This window comes from Drosophila ficusphila, unplaced genomic scaffold (genome assembly GCF_018152265.1).
Source record: "Drosophila ficusphila isolate 14025-0441.05 unplaced genomic scaffold, ASM1815226v1 contig_791, whole genome shotgun sequence".
NCBI classification, from domain to species: Eukaryota; Metazoa; Arthropoda; class Insecta; order Diptera; family Drosophilidae; genus Drosophila; species Drosophila ficusphila.
The window spans coordinates 27,236,293-27,254,646 of record NW_025064737.1 but is presented as its reverse complement, the minus strand read 5'-3'; the positions used below and the strand labels follow the sequence as shown (position 1 = coordinate 27,254,646).

The 18,354-nt window shown below is 46.7% G+C and overlaps 1 protein-coding gene across 1 annotated transcript in view; it reads left to right on the top strand.

Moving 5' to 3' along the window:
• Nucleotides 1-18,354, top strand: part of LOC108099453 (GATA-binding factor C) — a 34,385-nt gene that overhangs the window by 2,744 nt on the left and 13,287 nt on the right. Inside the window, 3 exon segments of the mRNA XM_017202994.2 lie at nucleotides 10,625-10,911; nucleotides 11,398-12,175; nucleotides 17,996-18,141. Of these exon segments, the coding sequence (XP_017058483.2) occupies nucleotides 10,625-10,911; nucleotides 11,398-12,175; nucleotides 17,996-18,141 (1,211 nt within the window).

Below are 18,354 nucleotides of genomic sequence, written 5' to 3'. Positions count from 1 at the left end.
CAATTGTTTGGAGGCGTGAATCAAGGGAAGGAGCTAGTTTTCCATTATAGTAGAAAAAGCAATTGATTAAAAAGGCATTAAAAGCATTACAACTCACTGGAATGTTTATGAACTAAAAAATGAAACAAAAGTTCCCTTCTATCTCAGCAATTTAAACATCAAGAGAACAAAACGAAAGTTGCACTAATTCCCTTTCCCTCATATTTTATAACTCTATTAGGGCGTACTATTTAAACATTTTCCCTGCCTTCTGAGAATTTCTCAACTTAAATGTTGTGTATGGTATAATACTGAGTTACATTTCTCCTAATTGTCTGAAATTTGTTCCTAGGCCAGAAAGAAAATGATCTGTGCTCATTAGGGCGGTAGACCCCAAAAAAAGGCCAAGCAGACGACATTATTATATTCTCTTTTTTTTTTGCCAAAGAAGCTCAGGTGTTTGTGTGTTTGTGCGAGGTTCACACGCCTCCAAAAAATTTCCAGTTCCGCTAAGTTAATTTTCAATTTGAGCCACCGTTGGCTCTGCTTTCTGCTTTTCGTTTTCAGTGTTCAGTGTTCAGTGTTCAGTTTTCTGTTTTCAGTATTCAGTTTTCTGGGCTGCGACGACTGTGACTCTGCTGTCAGTTTTGACAGCTGATGCCCCAAACCATTTTCACTTGGCACTTAGCCCGGCCGAGCCCATTGTTGTTGCAGCTTTCGGGCTTTAACTGCGGTGGCTTTGCGTCTCTCTGTACTTTTCGGTTTTATTTCGGCTTGCATTTTGACAGTTCCACGTAAACGCAGCGAACACCCAAACGTGACATGCATCAATGCGGCGTGGTCGCTGAATTTATTTCCTGCTCCTCGAGTGTGCGAAATTTTAATTTAAAATCTGTGTGTGCTATGTGATGGTGATGTGTGCCCCTGGAATGTCTGGCTAAGTGAGGCTGCAACTGCAAAGTGATCGATCAGGCTGCGATCCTTTGCATTTATGTTTAATTCATGTTATTCATATGCCGACTTTATTGATGCTTGATTTGATCCATCCAGCGATCCCCCAGTTGCCGCCGTAATTCATTCATGCGGTCGACTCTCGACTCGCGATTCAGTCGGATTCTGGGGACTCGGCTGCGGATGGGGATTCAAATCGTTTGACAGACAGTTTGTCTGGGGAGCGGAGTGTATGGCAGTGGATTGCATGGGATCGGGGATTGGGTTCGAATGGATTGGCATTCGCATCCATAACGAAACGAGTGGCAGCGGGCACCTGTGGCGAGCGTTGATTTTAAAATTCATTAGTCTGCATATGTCACATCTCGGGACAAGTCGGCCCAAAACGAGGGGGCGGCCAAGCCCCCTGTCAGCCGGCCAATTTAGTTGTCAATTATGAGCGGGCCGACTTACTCGCTGTCATTAGTGGCAAATTAAGCAACTAGGGCGGCATCACTTTTCGGCTTAGACCAACTCAGGCCAGCCAATGCAGTTTAATGGCCAGGCCAAAAGCACAGCAGCACAAGTCTCGGAGCTCGCATGCCAGCTCGGAAATTTTTATGATGGCCCAGGCCATAAAAACCAACGACAACAAATGTGAAATTTAAATTTCAAAAGCAAACATGCCGAAAATTTTGGCAATAACTTTTGTCTGCCCCGTGACTTGAGTTTGTGTGTGTAAAAGTGTGTGTGTGTGTGAGCTTGTATGTTTATCTGGGCTTTTGTTTTATTTTTCTACATTTTTTCATCTTGACTCGCTTTTTTCACAAACATTTTCGATGAAAAACAGACACACACAAAAACAGTTGTTTTGGTCTCTTTTTTGTTTTGGTATTTCACTATTTGTCTTAGCCATGATTATACTCTGGGGACAAAGGGGTAATGGGTGATGAACAAATAAAGGAATTTGGTTAATAATATAAAACAGTTTGCGACCCGGGCTTTGTTTATTTATTTAAAGTTATTTGAGGAATTTTAAATTTATTTTATGTGAAAAGCCATTTAGATTATCTTTGTTTAACTACCAGTTAAACGCCATTTGTTAAATAAATGTTTTGGAGATGAAAGAAAATAAATTGCCTCAGAGAAAACACCTGCAATTTGAATGTTGAAAAAGTGTGGAAGTAGATTTTGGGTTATTTAATATATCCTTCAAGTTATGACTCGAAATTAGGGCATCTAAAATTCGATATGTCATTTGATGTCTTTTAGTTTTTTGCTGTCTCTCGAATCCGACGGCTGTTAAAGCTCGAGCATAAAATTTATTTTTAATTACCCCAGTCGAGCGTTTGAATATTTTGCCTGCAATTCGAACTGCCCCAAAATATAGCTATTGCACTCGCACTCCGAAATGCGAGAGAGAGAGGGAGCGAGAGATATAGATGCCCCGATAGAGATAGCGATAGCTGCGGTCCAAGTTTTTGACAATATTTGTGTGTGTCGTGCATTTTCATTTGTTGTTGGCAACTTTTTTTGGCTTATCGTGTGGGCAAAATCGGGCAAATGAAAACTTTTTGCTGCTTTTTGCTGCTGCCCGCCCGTTTGTGCGGCTTCTGTTTTGTTCATAATTTTTTTCGGCCCAAAGTTCCCACAGCCACTTAACGCAAATGTCACGCACAGTGGGCTGTCCCTACAAAGGATATCAAATGCGATGCGGGCCCATTGAGTGCGGCCTTTGTTCCTTTCTGCAAGTCGCAGAGTCGACTCCGCTCGACTCGACTCGATTCGGAACAAGCTAGCCTAGCTACCTTGCTACCAGGTGTTGCACTTGAAGCGCTGGCCACTCATAAATTTTCATGTGGCCAGGCCCGAAAGCGCACAAGCCGAGTTTTCCGAGAAACAGCCATGGCTTTCGGTTGGGCTGGGCCGTAATAGTTGTTGTAATTTACCGACTGCAACCACGAGGCTTATGGGATATATGTGCCATATAGCATATAGCATACAGCGTATATCGTATAGCGTGCCTGGCCAGAATCTCGGCGGCAAATCTTAATCCCGGTGCGCAACTTTTCAGCGAATTGTGTGCGAGTGGATGGCCTATAAAAGTGAGTTATGGTATTGCAATTGAACAGCTGGGCCACCGCTGCGTATGATTGATGTGCTGCTTTTGGGTGGCTCTATTCCCTATTCCCTACTCGCAACGCCCTTGCCCACTTGCTCGCTCGCTGGCCACTCAACTCGCCTTGATTAAAGTGTCTTGCCAAATCATGCCACATTAATTATGACCCAAATTCCGGGAAGCATTCCTTGCATCGTACGATCCATTGAGCGGCAAAGTTGAAGCGCTCTTTTGTGCCACATCGCTCGTTGCATTGACAGTGGCCGGTCATTCATTCCACCGCACATGTTGCTGCTGCTCATCTGTAGATGTTGCTGCTGTGCTGCAATACTGCTGTGCTGCTGCTGCTGGCGCGATGTTTTAATTAGTCGTGGCACAGCAAACTGTCTTTGCTTAATTAAATGACATAATTATAAGAATGTGCTGGGGCAAGCAGAGCCCAGCCTACGCCAAAATGCCACATGCAACACGTGATGTTGCTGTCGTTGACATTGCCTTGCGATGCTTCAATTAATTTGCACTCCAGCAACAGTTGTTGCTGTTGCTTTTGCTGTTGTTGTTGCTGTTGCTATTGCTCTTGCTGCTTTGCATGCCGCAGAGCCAAAGGTGCCGCCACATTGTCCATTGTCCGATGCAGCAGCAACAGCAACAACAGCAGCAACACTAGCAACTGCAGCAGCAACATTCCCATTGGCAACACGTTTCGCATTCTAATTTGACGTTCGCCGGACTTCGGCTAGTTCTCCTAGTGTGAACAGCTGTCCTTCAATCACTAACAATGTCGCCTGATGTTGCTATGTTGCCATTGCCATTGCCATCGTAGTTGCCGTTGCCATGTTGCCTGTTACTCTGTTACCCTGTTGCATCAATCTGGCCAAGATGGCGACTGCCTTTAAAGCTCGCCGCCTGCTTCTGGCGAACTGGGCCGGAAGTCTTTGCTGCCGAGAAGCCTGGGCCTGTCATTTGTCAGCCGCGATTTCCAGGAACGCGACATACACATATATACATATATATGATATATACTATATATACACGTTCATATGGCAATGCGAATATGCCTTGTGATGTGGCATCATCAATAAGGCGGCTACCGGGCCTCGTTATTAATTTGTTAAATCAAAAAGCAGCTCCTCGGCGATTTATATCGGAGGGCGAGACAAAAGCTTACGCACGGCAGCAACATGTTGCTGTTGCTGCTGTTGTTGTGATTTGTCTAACACAGCGAGCGGTCAGTTGGCCATACAAAGAGCCCGGCCAGCAGCATTCATTAATTTTGCAGCAGCAACAGGAGTCGCAGATGCACACGCCAGCAGCAACAGCAGGAACAGCAACAACAGCAACAGCAACATGTTGCCGGTTCGAGATGCAGACTCCCTCGGCACGATTTGTGAATGCAATTACAATATTGAATATTAGCGCATTGTTGCTGCCCCCGCTGTCAATGCAACAGCAACAGCAGCAGTTGCAGCAACAGCAGCAGCAACTGCAACAACGACAGCGGCAACATTTGTGTGCTGCTGCTGCTGCTGCTGCTGCCGCTGATAAATTGTGGCTAATACATTTGTGCAGCCGTGTTTGGCTTGTGGTCCCATTGCAGTGTCAAGTTTACAAATGACTTTTGCGACATTTGCCTGTGCCGATCTTTAGCGCTGATCTCGCTGGATAAGCAAATCAAACCCGAGCGCCGAATGCTGAATGCCGAATGCCAAAAGCGGGGCTTATTAATCAGACAGAGTCATTGTACTCCCGGCAAATTGCTTCCTAGAAAGGCGAGTTTAACTATCGATTGAGAACAATCTTACCGGGAACTCAGACCACCTGTAATGGGCTCTAACAAATGACGCCTCTCTAATTAACATTTGTCAATGTTCACCAGTTCGATGAGCCGTCGAAATTTGTGCGGCAAACCAGTTTGAGACCCCCCAAAAAACAAAACAAAAAAACAGATAGCAATAAAAAACAAAGAGCTGTGCAGAATCCAGTGGTTCTCGGGGATCACAGAAATATGTGTCGCAAGAGACGCCGCCAAAAATTTGTTGGCGATGCGCGTGCAGCATTCGAGATCCCAAGCAGAAAGGAGCAAGGAGCAAGGAGCAACATCACGATCTGCGCTTCGTTTGCAGCCTTTTTGGGGGGCCCAAAAACTGTTTAGCATAATTTTTAGCCGGAGCATCCTCTCATCGCCATCGCCATCGCCTTTGCCATCATCTTTTGTTGTCGGCGCGTGTGTTTAATAAAATATTTTATTAATATGCGAATATGCCAGCAGTGGACAACAGCAGCAGCGGCAGCAGAAGCAGCAACTTTGGAAACTTGGATTCAAGAGTTCCCAAGTCGAGGTCGCATCAATTGAATTTCTCAAGCGCTGGGGCTTATGAATTTATGCAACGTTTTGCCCGCTTCAGTTGCGCTTTTTCCCCACTTTTTCGCTTTTTCGACCCATTGTCTTTGTGCGCCCGGCCCTTTGTTGTGATAAATGTCAACGCGTTCTTATTTATGACATGTGAGGCAGCGCCCGCCGGTGGTCCAATCGAATCGAATCGGAGCGTCCAAAGTGGCCGAAGTTGCCGGGAAGAACAGCAGCAACTTGTCAGCGGAGAGCTGGAAACACTTCGCACAATCACTCCCAACTCCAAACGCTGCCTTTGAGTGACCAAATTTGGTTGTGCCACATAAAAACTTGTCAATTTTAATGATTTCGCTGACGCTTCGAACTGTCATAAGTGCGCCCGCAGGTATTTGCGGACAGGATTCGCGCATCCTTTTCGGGGTGTTCGCTCATTAGCCAACAACCCAAGGAGAAGGAGCAGAAACTGTCAAGCTCCTTGACTGACTTGCTGAATAGCTGGCTGCCTGAATGGCTGACTGACTGACTGACAGGCTGCCGCAGCATTTGCATTTGCATAAGTTGCAGCTAAAGCTAAAAGTCGACATTGCGTGGCCAGGATTCCAGTTCAATGCACGCGCCTTTTTTTTAGCCGCTGCAGCCGCATTATTAGCATTTCTTATTTGGTTTTTCCTCTTTTTTTGCAGAAGTAGTCATAGTAGTGGTAGTAGTGGGTATTATTCACCCACCACCAACTGCAAATGGCCACAAAAATGGCGCACTTCAGACCCAGCCCAACTCCCATTGCCGCGCTGCTGCTGCTGCTGCTGTTTGTTGTCAACGTGTTTCCCATTTGCCTGCCTTTTTTGTGGCAGCCACATTGTGGCACGTATGCAAAAGCTGGGCCAGGCCACGTAATTCACACGTTGGCCCAAACAAGCTGGTTAACTCCGTTCGGCTCTCATTGTTTTCTTTTTTCGGGAGGAAATTCCCGTCCAGGCACAGCAGCCCTGCCCTGGTAATACGTCAATTATAAAGCAATTAATAACCGAGAGAATTCCTCAAAAAAATACGAGTACGTACGAATATTTTCCAGAGCGCTGCGTTGTGCAACGGCATAACTTACAAGCCGCCGCTGCAGCTACTTGAGTTATTAAACGCATTATCATAAATACAATTGACAACTTATGACTAATGATAAGCTGGCATGCAACGCAGATCCCCGGGCTGCAAATAAAGTGTTAATAATATAGATGGCGGCGGCAGCGCAGTTTGCGCTTAATAATGCAGCCTGCCTCTGTCTGTCAGTCACTCACTCGGCCATTCCGTCAGTCAGGCAGTCAGTCAGTCAGTCTGCCAGTCCTTCGGGCAGTCATCCAGTCATTCAGTCAGTCAGTCGGAGTCACGCAACTGCAGAAAGCAAAGAAATAATTAAAACAAACAAGCGCGCAAAATGCTAAGCAGTCCGGAGACCCAAGTTGAAGCTGAAATTGAAGCTGAAACTTTAGCTACTGGGTATGCACTAAAAGAAAATAATAGTACCTTTATAACTGTATAAGCTTTATGGGGTTTCTGGTTATCAAAAAATATATGCAGGCATTTATGTGCACTTCAAACTCGAATGTAATTTTTCTCTTAGCTAATTAATAGACTTTTTAAATCACAAAATAATTAAATTAGTAAAAATATCATAGGATGTTCTTTCTTGAGCGTATTTTGTGGTGAAATCACCTTAAGATATCCACTATTTTCCCTGTGCACAACTATTGCTATCAAGGTGTCTTCGAGCGGCCAAAACTGACCTACCTGCTGAGCTCCACTTCTCCGCTTCGATCTCGCTGGCGGTGGTGGCTGAAACTGGAATCCGTTATAGTTTATGGCCCGTTGTGGCTGTGCTGCCGCCGCTGCCGCTGCTGCATGCTTAACAATTTCCAATTTTGGAGCAGGTGTAACAGAGAGACACTTGACCGCATTTTGGAGCCACGCGCCTACAACAGCACAGGCAACATCGAATTGAATCGAGCAGGTGAAAAGAAAAGTCCTTGTTTCTCGAGGGTAGCTCTGTGGCTGTGTGGCTGTGTGTAGCTGGCTATAAATTAAGCCACCGCCTGCAGGCATTGCTGTTGTGCCGTCGAGGGGTCAGCCAAAGGAAAAGCAGGGAGCAAGGAGCTGCAGGATTGCCTGGTCCTCGTCCTCGTCCTGCCGCTCGCATGATTGATTGTTGGCCTGGCTGGCAGGAAGCAGCTGAATCAACTGAACCCAACGAATCCAACGAATCCACTAATCGACCGCCACTGACATCTCACACGAGTTCCTTGGAAATCGGTTAGAGAGTCTCGTTTCACTCATTTGCGGATTTGATCGCCATCAATTGATAACGGACAGCATCTCGCACCCCTAATCCAATCCTTTTGGCCTGGCTGGTGTGAATTTAATTTACCAGAGAGAAAGAGAGAGCTGAAAATCCTTTTTGGGCCTTATCAAGATGGGCTTCGCCACCCGGCTTTGCTTTGTTGTCCTTTCACATTGAAATTCAAATGATGCGATGGCCGATTTGATAACTCGCCCGGCAGCTGATGCATTTAACTAATTGAAGCCATTTCATCTCTGGTTTTCTCCTCCGGCTTTGCAGTTCGTTCAGTTTCAGTTGGAGGAGCAGCTTCACCTGTTTAGCTGTCATCTTCAAATGTCCAACACGTCCGGCTAAGTGCACAGAAACCGGCCTACGTATATACACATTAATTATGTCATTCACGTCGTCGTCAAGCGTCAGCTTCGATTGCAATTAAAAGGCGCTTTAAGCCGGACTCGGACTCAGATTCAGATTCGGTTTTCGGCTTTTGGTTTTCGGTTTTCGGACCTGGCTTAGATGGACAGGCGCTGAGAGCGTTGAGCGCTGTCAAACGCTTTTAAAACGCCATGGAAATGTCCAAGCCAAAACAGAGAGAGCGAGAGAGAGAGAGAGATAGAGGGGAGAACGGGCCAAAAGAGAGCGGCGGCTTTTGGCTGTGGCTTTGATCTGTCAGCTTGAAGAAATCAAGCGCAGGCCAAAAACTTCAAAATGTTGTTTCTTAACTGCTTTTCTTGTTGTTGTTGCTGTGTAGAACGTGTCAGGCTGCCTGGCCTTTTTTTTTGTTTACTTTTTTCCTTTTTTTTGTGGCCTGGAGACGAGCAAGGGCAGCGTTTTCCACCAGCACGAGCTTTGCATACCGCCAGCCAGAACAACAAAAGCAAAAACAAAAGCCAAAGCATCAGCAAAAAATGTCGTTCTTTTTGTTTCAAGTTTGCAACTTTAATTGCTGTGTACTCAGCTTGATTTATTAGCGAATTGTTTTATACGACCAGCAGCAAACAGCCACAAACAAGCAGAAAAAAAACGAGTATGGAACGAGTAAAACAGCAGTGAGTCATATATAGCGCGGGATTAACATTAACAGTCCGCCGATATCGCCGACACCATCGGCTGGCAAATTGAAAGTTTCGCCATGCCAATTAAAGAACGCATCGGACACTGATTTGGCAACGGGCTGAAAGATGCAGCCACAGTATGTAATTTGCCATGACCAATGGTATTATTTCGCCCGATCTCTGCAAATTACACACAGCCGATCCGATGACGACTTCATATGGGGGAATCTGGCTGGCTGGCTGGCTTTTGACTTTGTCGCTGGCGCAAAAGTGTGAAGTCTGCACGGCAGATCGGGAAAAGCAATAACCACGTTTGATTGAGGCATTGCACTGGGAAAATTCTCGGCAAGATCGCATCCATCGGACGGCGAGATGGTGATGCTCCTGCTTCTGATGCGGCTGCAGCAGATAATTTCTATAATCAGGCACACGTACATATAATATCGCCTCTAAAGCACTGTTATTAGGATAATCAAATGGGTATTATCGCAGCCAGCGATCCGGCCAAAGCAGCGATCCAACGATCCATCGATCTGGTTTCGGGTTTTCCATCTACTGGTTAATGGATACTCTATACCTGGGGTTCCCATATACTTTAATTAAATAATAAGCATTCAAATAGTTAACCTGAATATAAGTGTTAAAGATAATAGTTATTTATCTAATATTATCACAAATAATTCATTATTAAATTCTGATAATTGCATATGCTTTTATTCCTGAAATAAGAGCATTTTAAATTCGTTCAATCACTTTTAATTCGACGCTTCATCCACCCTGCTTTTGGACTCTTGTCTTGATTTGGCCTAATCCATCTCGGCGAGCAATGAACTGACCTACTGTTGGCCAACCAGCTTCGACTGCTGTTGCTCCTGCCGCAAAAGATGCTGATGTTGCTGCCGCAGTTGTGGCTGCCGCTGCTGCATAATCAAAAATAATTTCGCATACAAACAAGCCCCGAGGGCCAGCGAGTTGCGACTCTTTGGGGAGCTGCAGCCAATATTAATGATAATAATAAGAATAAGTGCGCCCCGAACAATTGCAACGTGCCTGCCCCCTTTGCAAGTATCCCGATGTGGAGAGCTCAGAGAAAAACACCCGCTGCGAGGATATGGGGATCTGTCTTTCTGTCTGTCGGATCGCCTGTATAGTATATAGGATAGGATCGGATCGGATCGATGGAGTAACCGGCAGCATTGGCGCACATAAATCTCACTTGGTGTCTGCTAAATTATACACTGCCAGACATTTAGGCTACACTTTTAGCCGCGGCCAAAACGCCGAGGTGAGCCGGCCCGAGCCGTTGATCGATCTTTTTAGCTCTGGGACAAAAGTTTAACGCGATTGTTTATGATACAAATTAAACAATTTATGACAATGCAGAAGTCCCAGTCGCAACACTCCCTTTTCCTCCTCCCCATCTTCGCCTCCTCTTAGCCGCTTTGGTCTTGGCCATATGCAAAGTTGGCCCGAAGGCCGCGAGCGATGAATGGTGGTTCCTCCGCCGAGGTTGCCGAGCGTTGCCGCGGTGGTCAGAGGTTCTGAGGCGGCTCTTTCTCTTTCTGTTTCGGCCTGGCCAACTGGCTCAATGGCTGATCGGCTGACTGGTGTTTCATAAATTATAACGCAGCTTTTCCGCAAATTTGCGCGGCAGCCACAGAGGAAAACAAGAGCGATAGCAGAAGAAGAAGAAACACAACCTCATTTATTACGAATTTTGATCGCTTCTGGTCGCGGCTTAGTCGGTTAATCTTCGTTATAAATTCGGGCCGTAATTGATTTAATGCAGCATTTAACTTGATGCTTGAGTTTATTAAATTCTTAACCGAACGCCTTTTCTCTTTTTATTCTGTTTCTTGCAGCCTCCCGCATGCCCTCCACCCATGCCACGCCCCAAGTGTGCCGACCGCACTTCCACACGCCCCTGAGTCCTTGGCTCACGAGTGAGCACAAGTCCTTCGCCCCCTCGAGCGCCTGGAGCATGGGCCAGTTCGCCTGCCCGCAGGAGCCGCAGGTGGAGCACAAACTGGGCCAGATGGGCCAGAGCCACCAGACGACGGCCACCGGCCAGCACTCGTTCCCCTTCCCGCCAACGCCGCCAAAGGACTCCACGCCCGACTCCGTGCAAACCGGTCCATCCGAGTATCAGGTGAGTACTTTTAAAGGGGTTTTATGGATTGGTGGGATCAGGATCTCAAATCAGGGGATCGAACTTAGTTTGCGGAATATTTTATATTGAGAGAACATAAGAGCTACAATGAAATATCTTAGGAAAGATCAGCATCTTAATACATATTCAAAAGAAATAATTTAAATTAACCCATAAAATCAAAGATAAATTCCATTTTAGTTAGAAAAAACATCGAAAGTGACATTTAAACCATAAAATGCATACTTAGTATTTAAATATTTAAGGGGAATTTGAATTGATTGATTTTAATTAATACATTAAATACTCGAAATTCCACAAATGCTTGCTAATTGAGAATCCTAAATGAGCACTTAAAACGGGAATTATTTTGGCATTTGCCTTGACGGGTTTAATGAGCATTCAGGTTTGCCAAAAGCAGGAACCACTTGATGATGATGGCCTGGGGATATCCTATATACTATATATATTCCCGATCTCTTGCAGGCCGTGATGAACGCGTTCATGCACCAGCAGGCCACGGGCTCTACCTCACTGACGGACGCCAGTTGCGCGCTGGACATCAAGCCGTCGATCCAGAACGGCAGTGCGAGCGGATCCTCGAGCGGCGGCGCCACCCACACGTCGGCGCCCAAGCAGCGCGAAGGTACGAGCAGCACCACTAATTCCAGCTCCAACTCCACCAGCAGCAGTCAGCAGCAGCAGCAACAGCAGCAGCAGCAGCAACAGCAGCAGCAGAGCAGCAGCAGCAGCAACAACACCGCCAGCAGCAACACCTCCGCCTCCGCATCCGCAGCAGCCTCCGCGTCCACATCCTCCAACGGACTGTTCGAGGGCACCGCGCAGGCGTACAGCAGTGGTGCGAGTGGTGCCGGTGGAGGCGGAGGAGGCGGTGGGAGTGGTGGCTACGACAGCAGCAGCTACGCCTCGTACCACCACGCGGCGGCGCACCACCAAGCGGCCGCTGTGGCCGCGGCGAATATGTTCCAAAGTTCCTCCGTGGCGGCGGCTGCAGTGCGGCACAGCATGGCGGCGGCGCACCACCACCACCACCACCACAGCGGACACCACCACGGCGGTGGCGGCTCCTCGGCGGGCATGCACGGCCTGGGCGGTTCGGTGGGCGGCGGCAACGGCGGCTCGACCGCCATGGGCAGCCTCAGCGGCGGCGGCGGAGCGGGATCGCTGAGCGGTCACAGCAACGCCGGCAGCAATGCGGGATTGGATTCGAAGCCCGTGCGGACAAAGCCGAGGACAAGTGCTGGTAAGCAAGACAAAGGCTTGTTGACATTATGCGATCTCGGTGTGGGTGAATAATCATTGTTACTCGCCATCGATTGTTTAACCATTCAATTATTATCTGTGTTGTGTGCAACGAGACTGCCTCCAAATGAATTAAAGATGTTTTTACTAATTATTTAACGCTTAACTTCTCTTTAATTCCAAGATAACCCCTTTTGTAGGCAGTCTCTGCGTGAAGCACTTACTCTTTAGTTTTCACTTTAGTTAGTAGTTATCATTTTGAAACCCGCCACCTCCTCCGCTTACTTTGATTGCCATTGCTCTTTCACACGCTCACGTGGGAAGCCCCAAGCTCGAAGACCGAATCCCACTCCCAGCTCCTCATCACTTAACTCCTGCTCTGGAAAAAAGATAGACGGGGAGGGGGAGGGGAAGGGGAGGGGGCAAGCCCTCTGTGTTGCCACTGGGGCACTTGACATGTGCTCTGGAGCAGCATGCTGGCCACATTCCCGCCACTTGAGCATGTTTCCTGCCTCGCTGGCCGCGTAAAAATATGCACAAAGATCCCGGGGCAAGGGCCCCTCCTCCTCCTTGCCACTCCACTCCACTCCGCTCCGCGTTGCGTATACGCGGTGTATTCGCGCTGCCATGAAATCAGCACATTACAATGACAACAACGGCAACAACAATTGCAAGCTTGCAACTGCGGCAGCAACTTCAATGCTATTGTCAACGCTTTGCTTGGCTCCACTGCCTCATGATGTTGCTGCTGCTTCTGCTGATGTTGTTGTTGTTGCTGCTGCTGTTGTGGTTGTTAATTACTTCATGTTGCTGCCGCTGTTTGAAAAGACCCACCACACAAACAAGCGCAAACGAGCACACATTCATTCGCATTCGCTGCGGAAGTTGCAGGCTGCTGCACCTGCTTTAGCGTTGCGTTTTTGCATGGCTCGACAGCAACAACAGCAGCAGCAACAACAACAGCAACAACGACATCTTTATAGCTGCCACTTGGGCCGTGCGTGAGGGTCGCTCTGCTGCCAGAGCCAACCCCCAAAAACAAGCAGCAGAACCAGCTAAGAGAAAACCAGCTGGCAAAGGCACACAACAGCAACATTAGTCACAGCAGCAAGCAGCAATATTAGCCGTAGCAGCAATATTAGTCGGAGTAGCAACTCTGTTGCCTTTTGAGTGAGTTCTCTTAAGGGAAAAATATGCTAAAGGCATTTCTTGACAGCAGCAAAGGGAATTTAAATAGTTTAAATACTCAGCAGAACAATTTAAAGGAGAATCAAGAGTAGGATTAATTGCAGAAGCAATTTCCTTAGATACAGCAGCAACATAACGTTATAGTGGCAATATTAGTCGTGTTAATAACTTGTAAATTCAATAGGAAACACCTTTAAAGGGGAGAAATACAAAACCAAGAAAGATCTTCACAGCAACCTTTGCCACTGTGAAGCGACTGTGTGGCAGCAACACATGAGGCACAGCAGCAACATCTGTTAGCGCCGTCTAACCTCTGTTAAGGGCAAACTGTGGGGCACTTGCCGCGCACTTTTCGCACCACTGCAATTGTTCGTTTCTTACCACACAAAGAGCACACCTCGCCTGCCAGCCGCACCCACCGAATGCAAATAGACTCGTACTCGTACTCGTAGCCCACAACTCGTATGGGCCACATAATCATGACTGTATAACAGCCACAAATGAGGAAGCGGTTTCCACCGGCGAAAAAAAAAAAAAAAAAAAAAATACGTGAAGAGGGAGAAGTCGCCTGACAAAACGCTTGCAGATTTTATTTTATTTCATTCTCTCGGCCCGGCGACAGTTTCTTTTCTTTTTTTTGGTTGGTTGGCCCGTTCAGCTGGCCAACTTAACTAACCAGAAGAGCGAGGAGATGAAGAAACATTGTCTGCCTTCGTTAGTCCCGGCAGCATCTTGTTGGCCTGTATTTATTTATCGTTTATCGCATCGCCGGCGATAAGTTTTTCGGGCGCAAGAACATGTGTTGTGGCTTTGTGGCTCGTTGCCACTGCCACTGCGGCAGGATCGCCCGGCTGCCGAGGCTGCCCGGTTGGCCGGCCGGGGAATTGATTGGATGCCATTTGGGCTTTTGTCAGGTGAAAATAAAAAATGTTGTGAATGAGCTTTAAGTAATTGATATGGGTACGGACACTGGACACTCGCAGCTCGATTGTGGCAACCTTCGTCTTTTGGGTTCATGTGGGATCCATGGATGCAGGGATCCTCTGATCCAGGGATCCTCGCGCACATACCTCACTTCACTCAATCAGGGCCTTAAGTCCCGAACAGCGGGCATTGTTCCTTTGTCCGCGCTCTGACAGCTGTGGCCTCAAAATGAGGCGCTTGCCATTTATTTGCGGCATGCACCCCCAGACCCCCCAACACTGCCCCTCCCCAACCCCAACCCCCTGCAATTTATAAACCCCCTTCGATCGCCAGCGAGGCAATTATTCATACTAGGCGCATACTTTTCATTTCGCCCCGACACTTGTGTTCAATTTAATTAATTTCCTTCGTTTCGTTTTCGAGTATTTTACGTATTTTCCTTTTATATGTTTGAAGTTTTCAAAAGAACTGCAGCAACAACAACTATTTACTCACACATCCATGTGTCTTTTGTCTTGCTCACCAAGTAATTGTCTCTATCTGAAACTATCCTAACCAGCCCATAAATCTGTATATTAATCCAAACAACTAATTAAAACGGAGGTTCTCAGGATCTCTGCGGCTCGATCTGCTCGGCTGCTGCCCACATGCATGAAAAGTCAAACAAATTAACGAGAAAAAGGTACAACACATAAATTCTAGACAATTATGGCCCACTGACGCCAAATGTCAAATCAAGCAGCAACAGTTAGTTGGACCTTTAGACCCGGCGGTCGAGGGCCAGAAAGAAGAAGAACAAGGCTGCCAAATCAGGCCCTAAAAACAGGTTCAGTTTCGGTTTCAGTTTCAGTTTGGGTTCGTTTTCAGATTCGGATTCGGATTCGGGTTCGAGTCAGTTCTTCCCTCCAGTTTTTTTTTTTTTTCTGTTTTTTGGAACCCAGACAATGTCACACCGTAAAAAACAAACGGCGATGAGGGAAAATACCGAAGTGTGCACAAATTTCCAGGAAATTACAGCCAGCCAGGCCAGATGACTGGGCCCCTGGACCACAGAGGATGATGTAAGTGGTGGGGGCAGAGCTGGAAAACAGTTATAAGCAGGCTACTAAATCATAGCCCAACCTGCTACGTGTCCCCCGCTGGAAAACACTGGAAAATAAGAAAATAAACAAAGAGGAAAGCCACAAGAGCGGAGGCAAATTGAAGCCAAAACAAAGACGAGGGCAGGCTAAAACAAATGCCTTGATGGCCATAAAACACACGGCTCCAGGATCTCACTCGCTATAAATAGAAGTCGAATCAAAAAGTAGTAAAACCCAAGAATTCCCAGTGCGCGTGCGCAGCAGCCAACTTCGATTCGGGACTGCGATCCGATTGCCTGTATTCAATTTCGGCCAACTTGGCTGCCTTTCTGCCTTTTTGTGTTGTCAAAAGTGGGCACGTAGGGTAAAAACATCATTAACACGTTTGATTTATTAACTGCCGAGTGGATATTCCGATTGGCTGGGGATGGGAGGAGAGGAGAACTTCCCGGGAAGCTGAAAACCCAAAGCCGGGAAGAAGAAAACCCCAACAATGGCCAGCCACACTTTATGGCTTAATATGCGGCTGGGGGAGGGCTCCTTTTATGCTAAATGCCAAGCGCTCCGTTGTTCTGCTTTATGACAAACTAATAAATGCATAAAGTTTTCAATTTTCCAGCGGCTTCTGTTCGCGGCGCAAACCGAAGACAGATGTGGCATAAATATGCATGTCTGCGGCAGGTGAAAATTTATGGCTAGCGAATGCTGAAAGTAGGAGATTCAGTTCCTCGTTTCCCGCGCGAATAAACAGTACTTTCTGAGTTGACGAAACTTCTCCCCTCCCCGCCACAATTTATGCAGTTTTAATTCAGTGGGTGTTGCCCCACTGATTGGCGGCACTTTTACGCAGCAAAACAAAAAAAAAGGGAGCAACACGCCCTGCGGCAATTAAAAAGTGCCATAAAAAGCAAACAAAAATCCACGAAAAATAAAGCAGGGCAGCGCAAACTTGCGATTAAATGGAAACAAATGAACTGTTTATTTAACGCGCCCGGGGCAACTCACAAAAAAAAAAAAAAAAAATCAACAAACCAAAGAGATTACTTGACCACATGCCGTGGAGAAGGGGGAAAACACGCAGAGCGCTTTAGTTAATTTCTTTGAGAGCTCAAGAACAAAATGCCTGGCATGCCAGGAGACAGAGGACAGCGGACAGGACACCGCAGGACACCACAGGACACGTGTGACAATAGCTGCGTGAACTAAATCACGTGAGGCTTTCGAAGGAAATAAAGCCCGGCTCTGTCATCAAAACGCAACTGGAATTCCCCTAATGGCATTTCAGCAGGCGAGCGCTTGACAAACGCACTTAATGAGATCCCTGCTAACCTTTTTTCATTTTTTTCTGTTTTTGGGAGCGCCTTTGGCCAGTGGCTAATATTCAATAAAAGTTATGCTCATGTGGCCATGTAAAAAGGCTGGCTTAATTAATTACGCCAGAGCGGCCGACTGAGGGCCCCGAAAGTAGCGTTAAATCTTTCGGTTTTCCTTTTGGCCTGGCTAATGTTCGGTGCACGGGGGTTTTGGGGGAGTGACTTTATGACTAAATTTCAATTTGAAAACAAGCGCACAAACAAAGAGCGAGGCATTAAGCACAGAAATAATGAAGCCCATTTAGTGGCGTCATTAAATGAGTCGAGGAAAAGCCAGTGGCTGGGGGAAATCCAAAGAGAAAACTCTGTTCTTCGGCCCAAAGACAACTGTAATGTGGAACGTTAATAACGCGTTACATTTGCAATTTCATCTCGCTCCCTCTCGGGTCAAATCAACTCCGCTTACAAATTATGACTAAACTTATTCAAATGAGGCTGCCTTACAGTTAGCCAGCTAACCAGCCCTAGAGTGCGAAAGAGAGGCTTTGGTCCGGTTAGAAAGAGAGCGAAAGAGAGGGGGCGAACTGCAGTCACTAGAACGAAGCCGCTGTCGCTGCTTAATTAAAATGTGTAAAGTCAGCAGAGGCAGTGCGCGAAAGAGAGGGAGCATGGCCCCGAGAAAGAGACGGGGCGACACCGCCGACCCCAGCGAATCCATCATTTCCGCTTCCATGCGTTTGCCCAGCAACCCAAAAAAAGTAAAATAAAATTGAGGAAAAAACTAAGGAAAAAATACAGCACAACCAGCAACATACACATAAAAAACAAAAGACATCAAAATGACTGAGAAACAGCTGAAAAATGTTGCCCTTCGTTGCTGTTGTTGCTGCTGCTGCTGCTGTTGTTGTTGCTGCTGTGCATCATGTTTTATTGTTGTTGTTGTCGCGCGCTTTGGGTTAACATTAACCCATACGAATGTGCGGAAGTCGGCGGAGACCCCAAGAAAGTTCGCCAACTCAAGCGCCCAAGAATGCGACACAGAAAGAAATAATATAAACCTTAGTCATTTTTGCAGGTCACATTTTCCATGTCATTAACTATGCAGTCCAAGCTTGCTAATAAGTTATGGTTTTTTTTTTAACTAATTAAATGTAAAATAAAAATAATTTATAACCCCTAATTTTGTTACTAATAACTTGGACTGTAATCACCTTTACTAATCCCTTTACCAAGAATTTCTATCCGCTTTGTGTCGTGAATTATAGCCTTGCAACACCCCTCTAAATATTTGCATATTCTGTGTTACTTTTGCAGAGGGACGCGAGTGTGTGAACTGCGGTGCCACATCGACGCCACTGTGGCGACGCGACGGAACGGGACACTATTTGTGCAACGCCTGTGGCCTGTACTACAAGATGAACGGCCAGAACCGACCGCTGATCAAGCCAAAGCGAAGACTGGTAAGCAAATCGTAGATACACAGATATTGGGAATACAGCCCGCTGGGTTAAGCATCCACACATTCGATCAAATTAACTAATAAATTCAGCAACTGAATTGTGGAGGGGGAAAGAGATTGAGGGAGGGGGAGGAGTTCCTGGGAAATCGCTGGCCATGAGCATCAATCTCGGACCACGTTTCTGTCGCCAAAGGCCATAAAAAGCAGCGTGAAA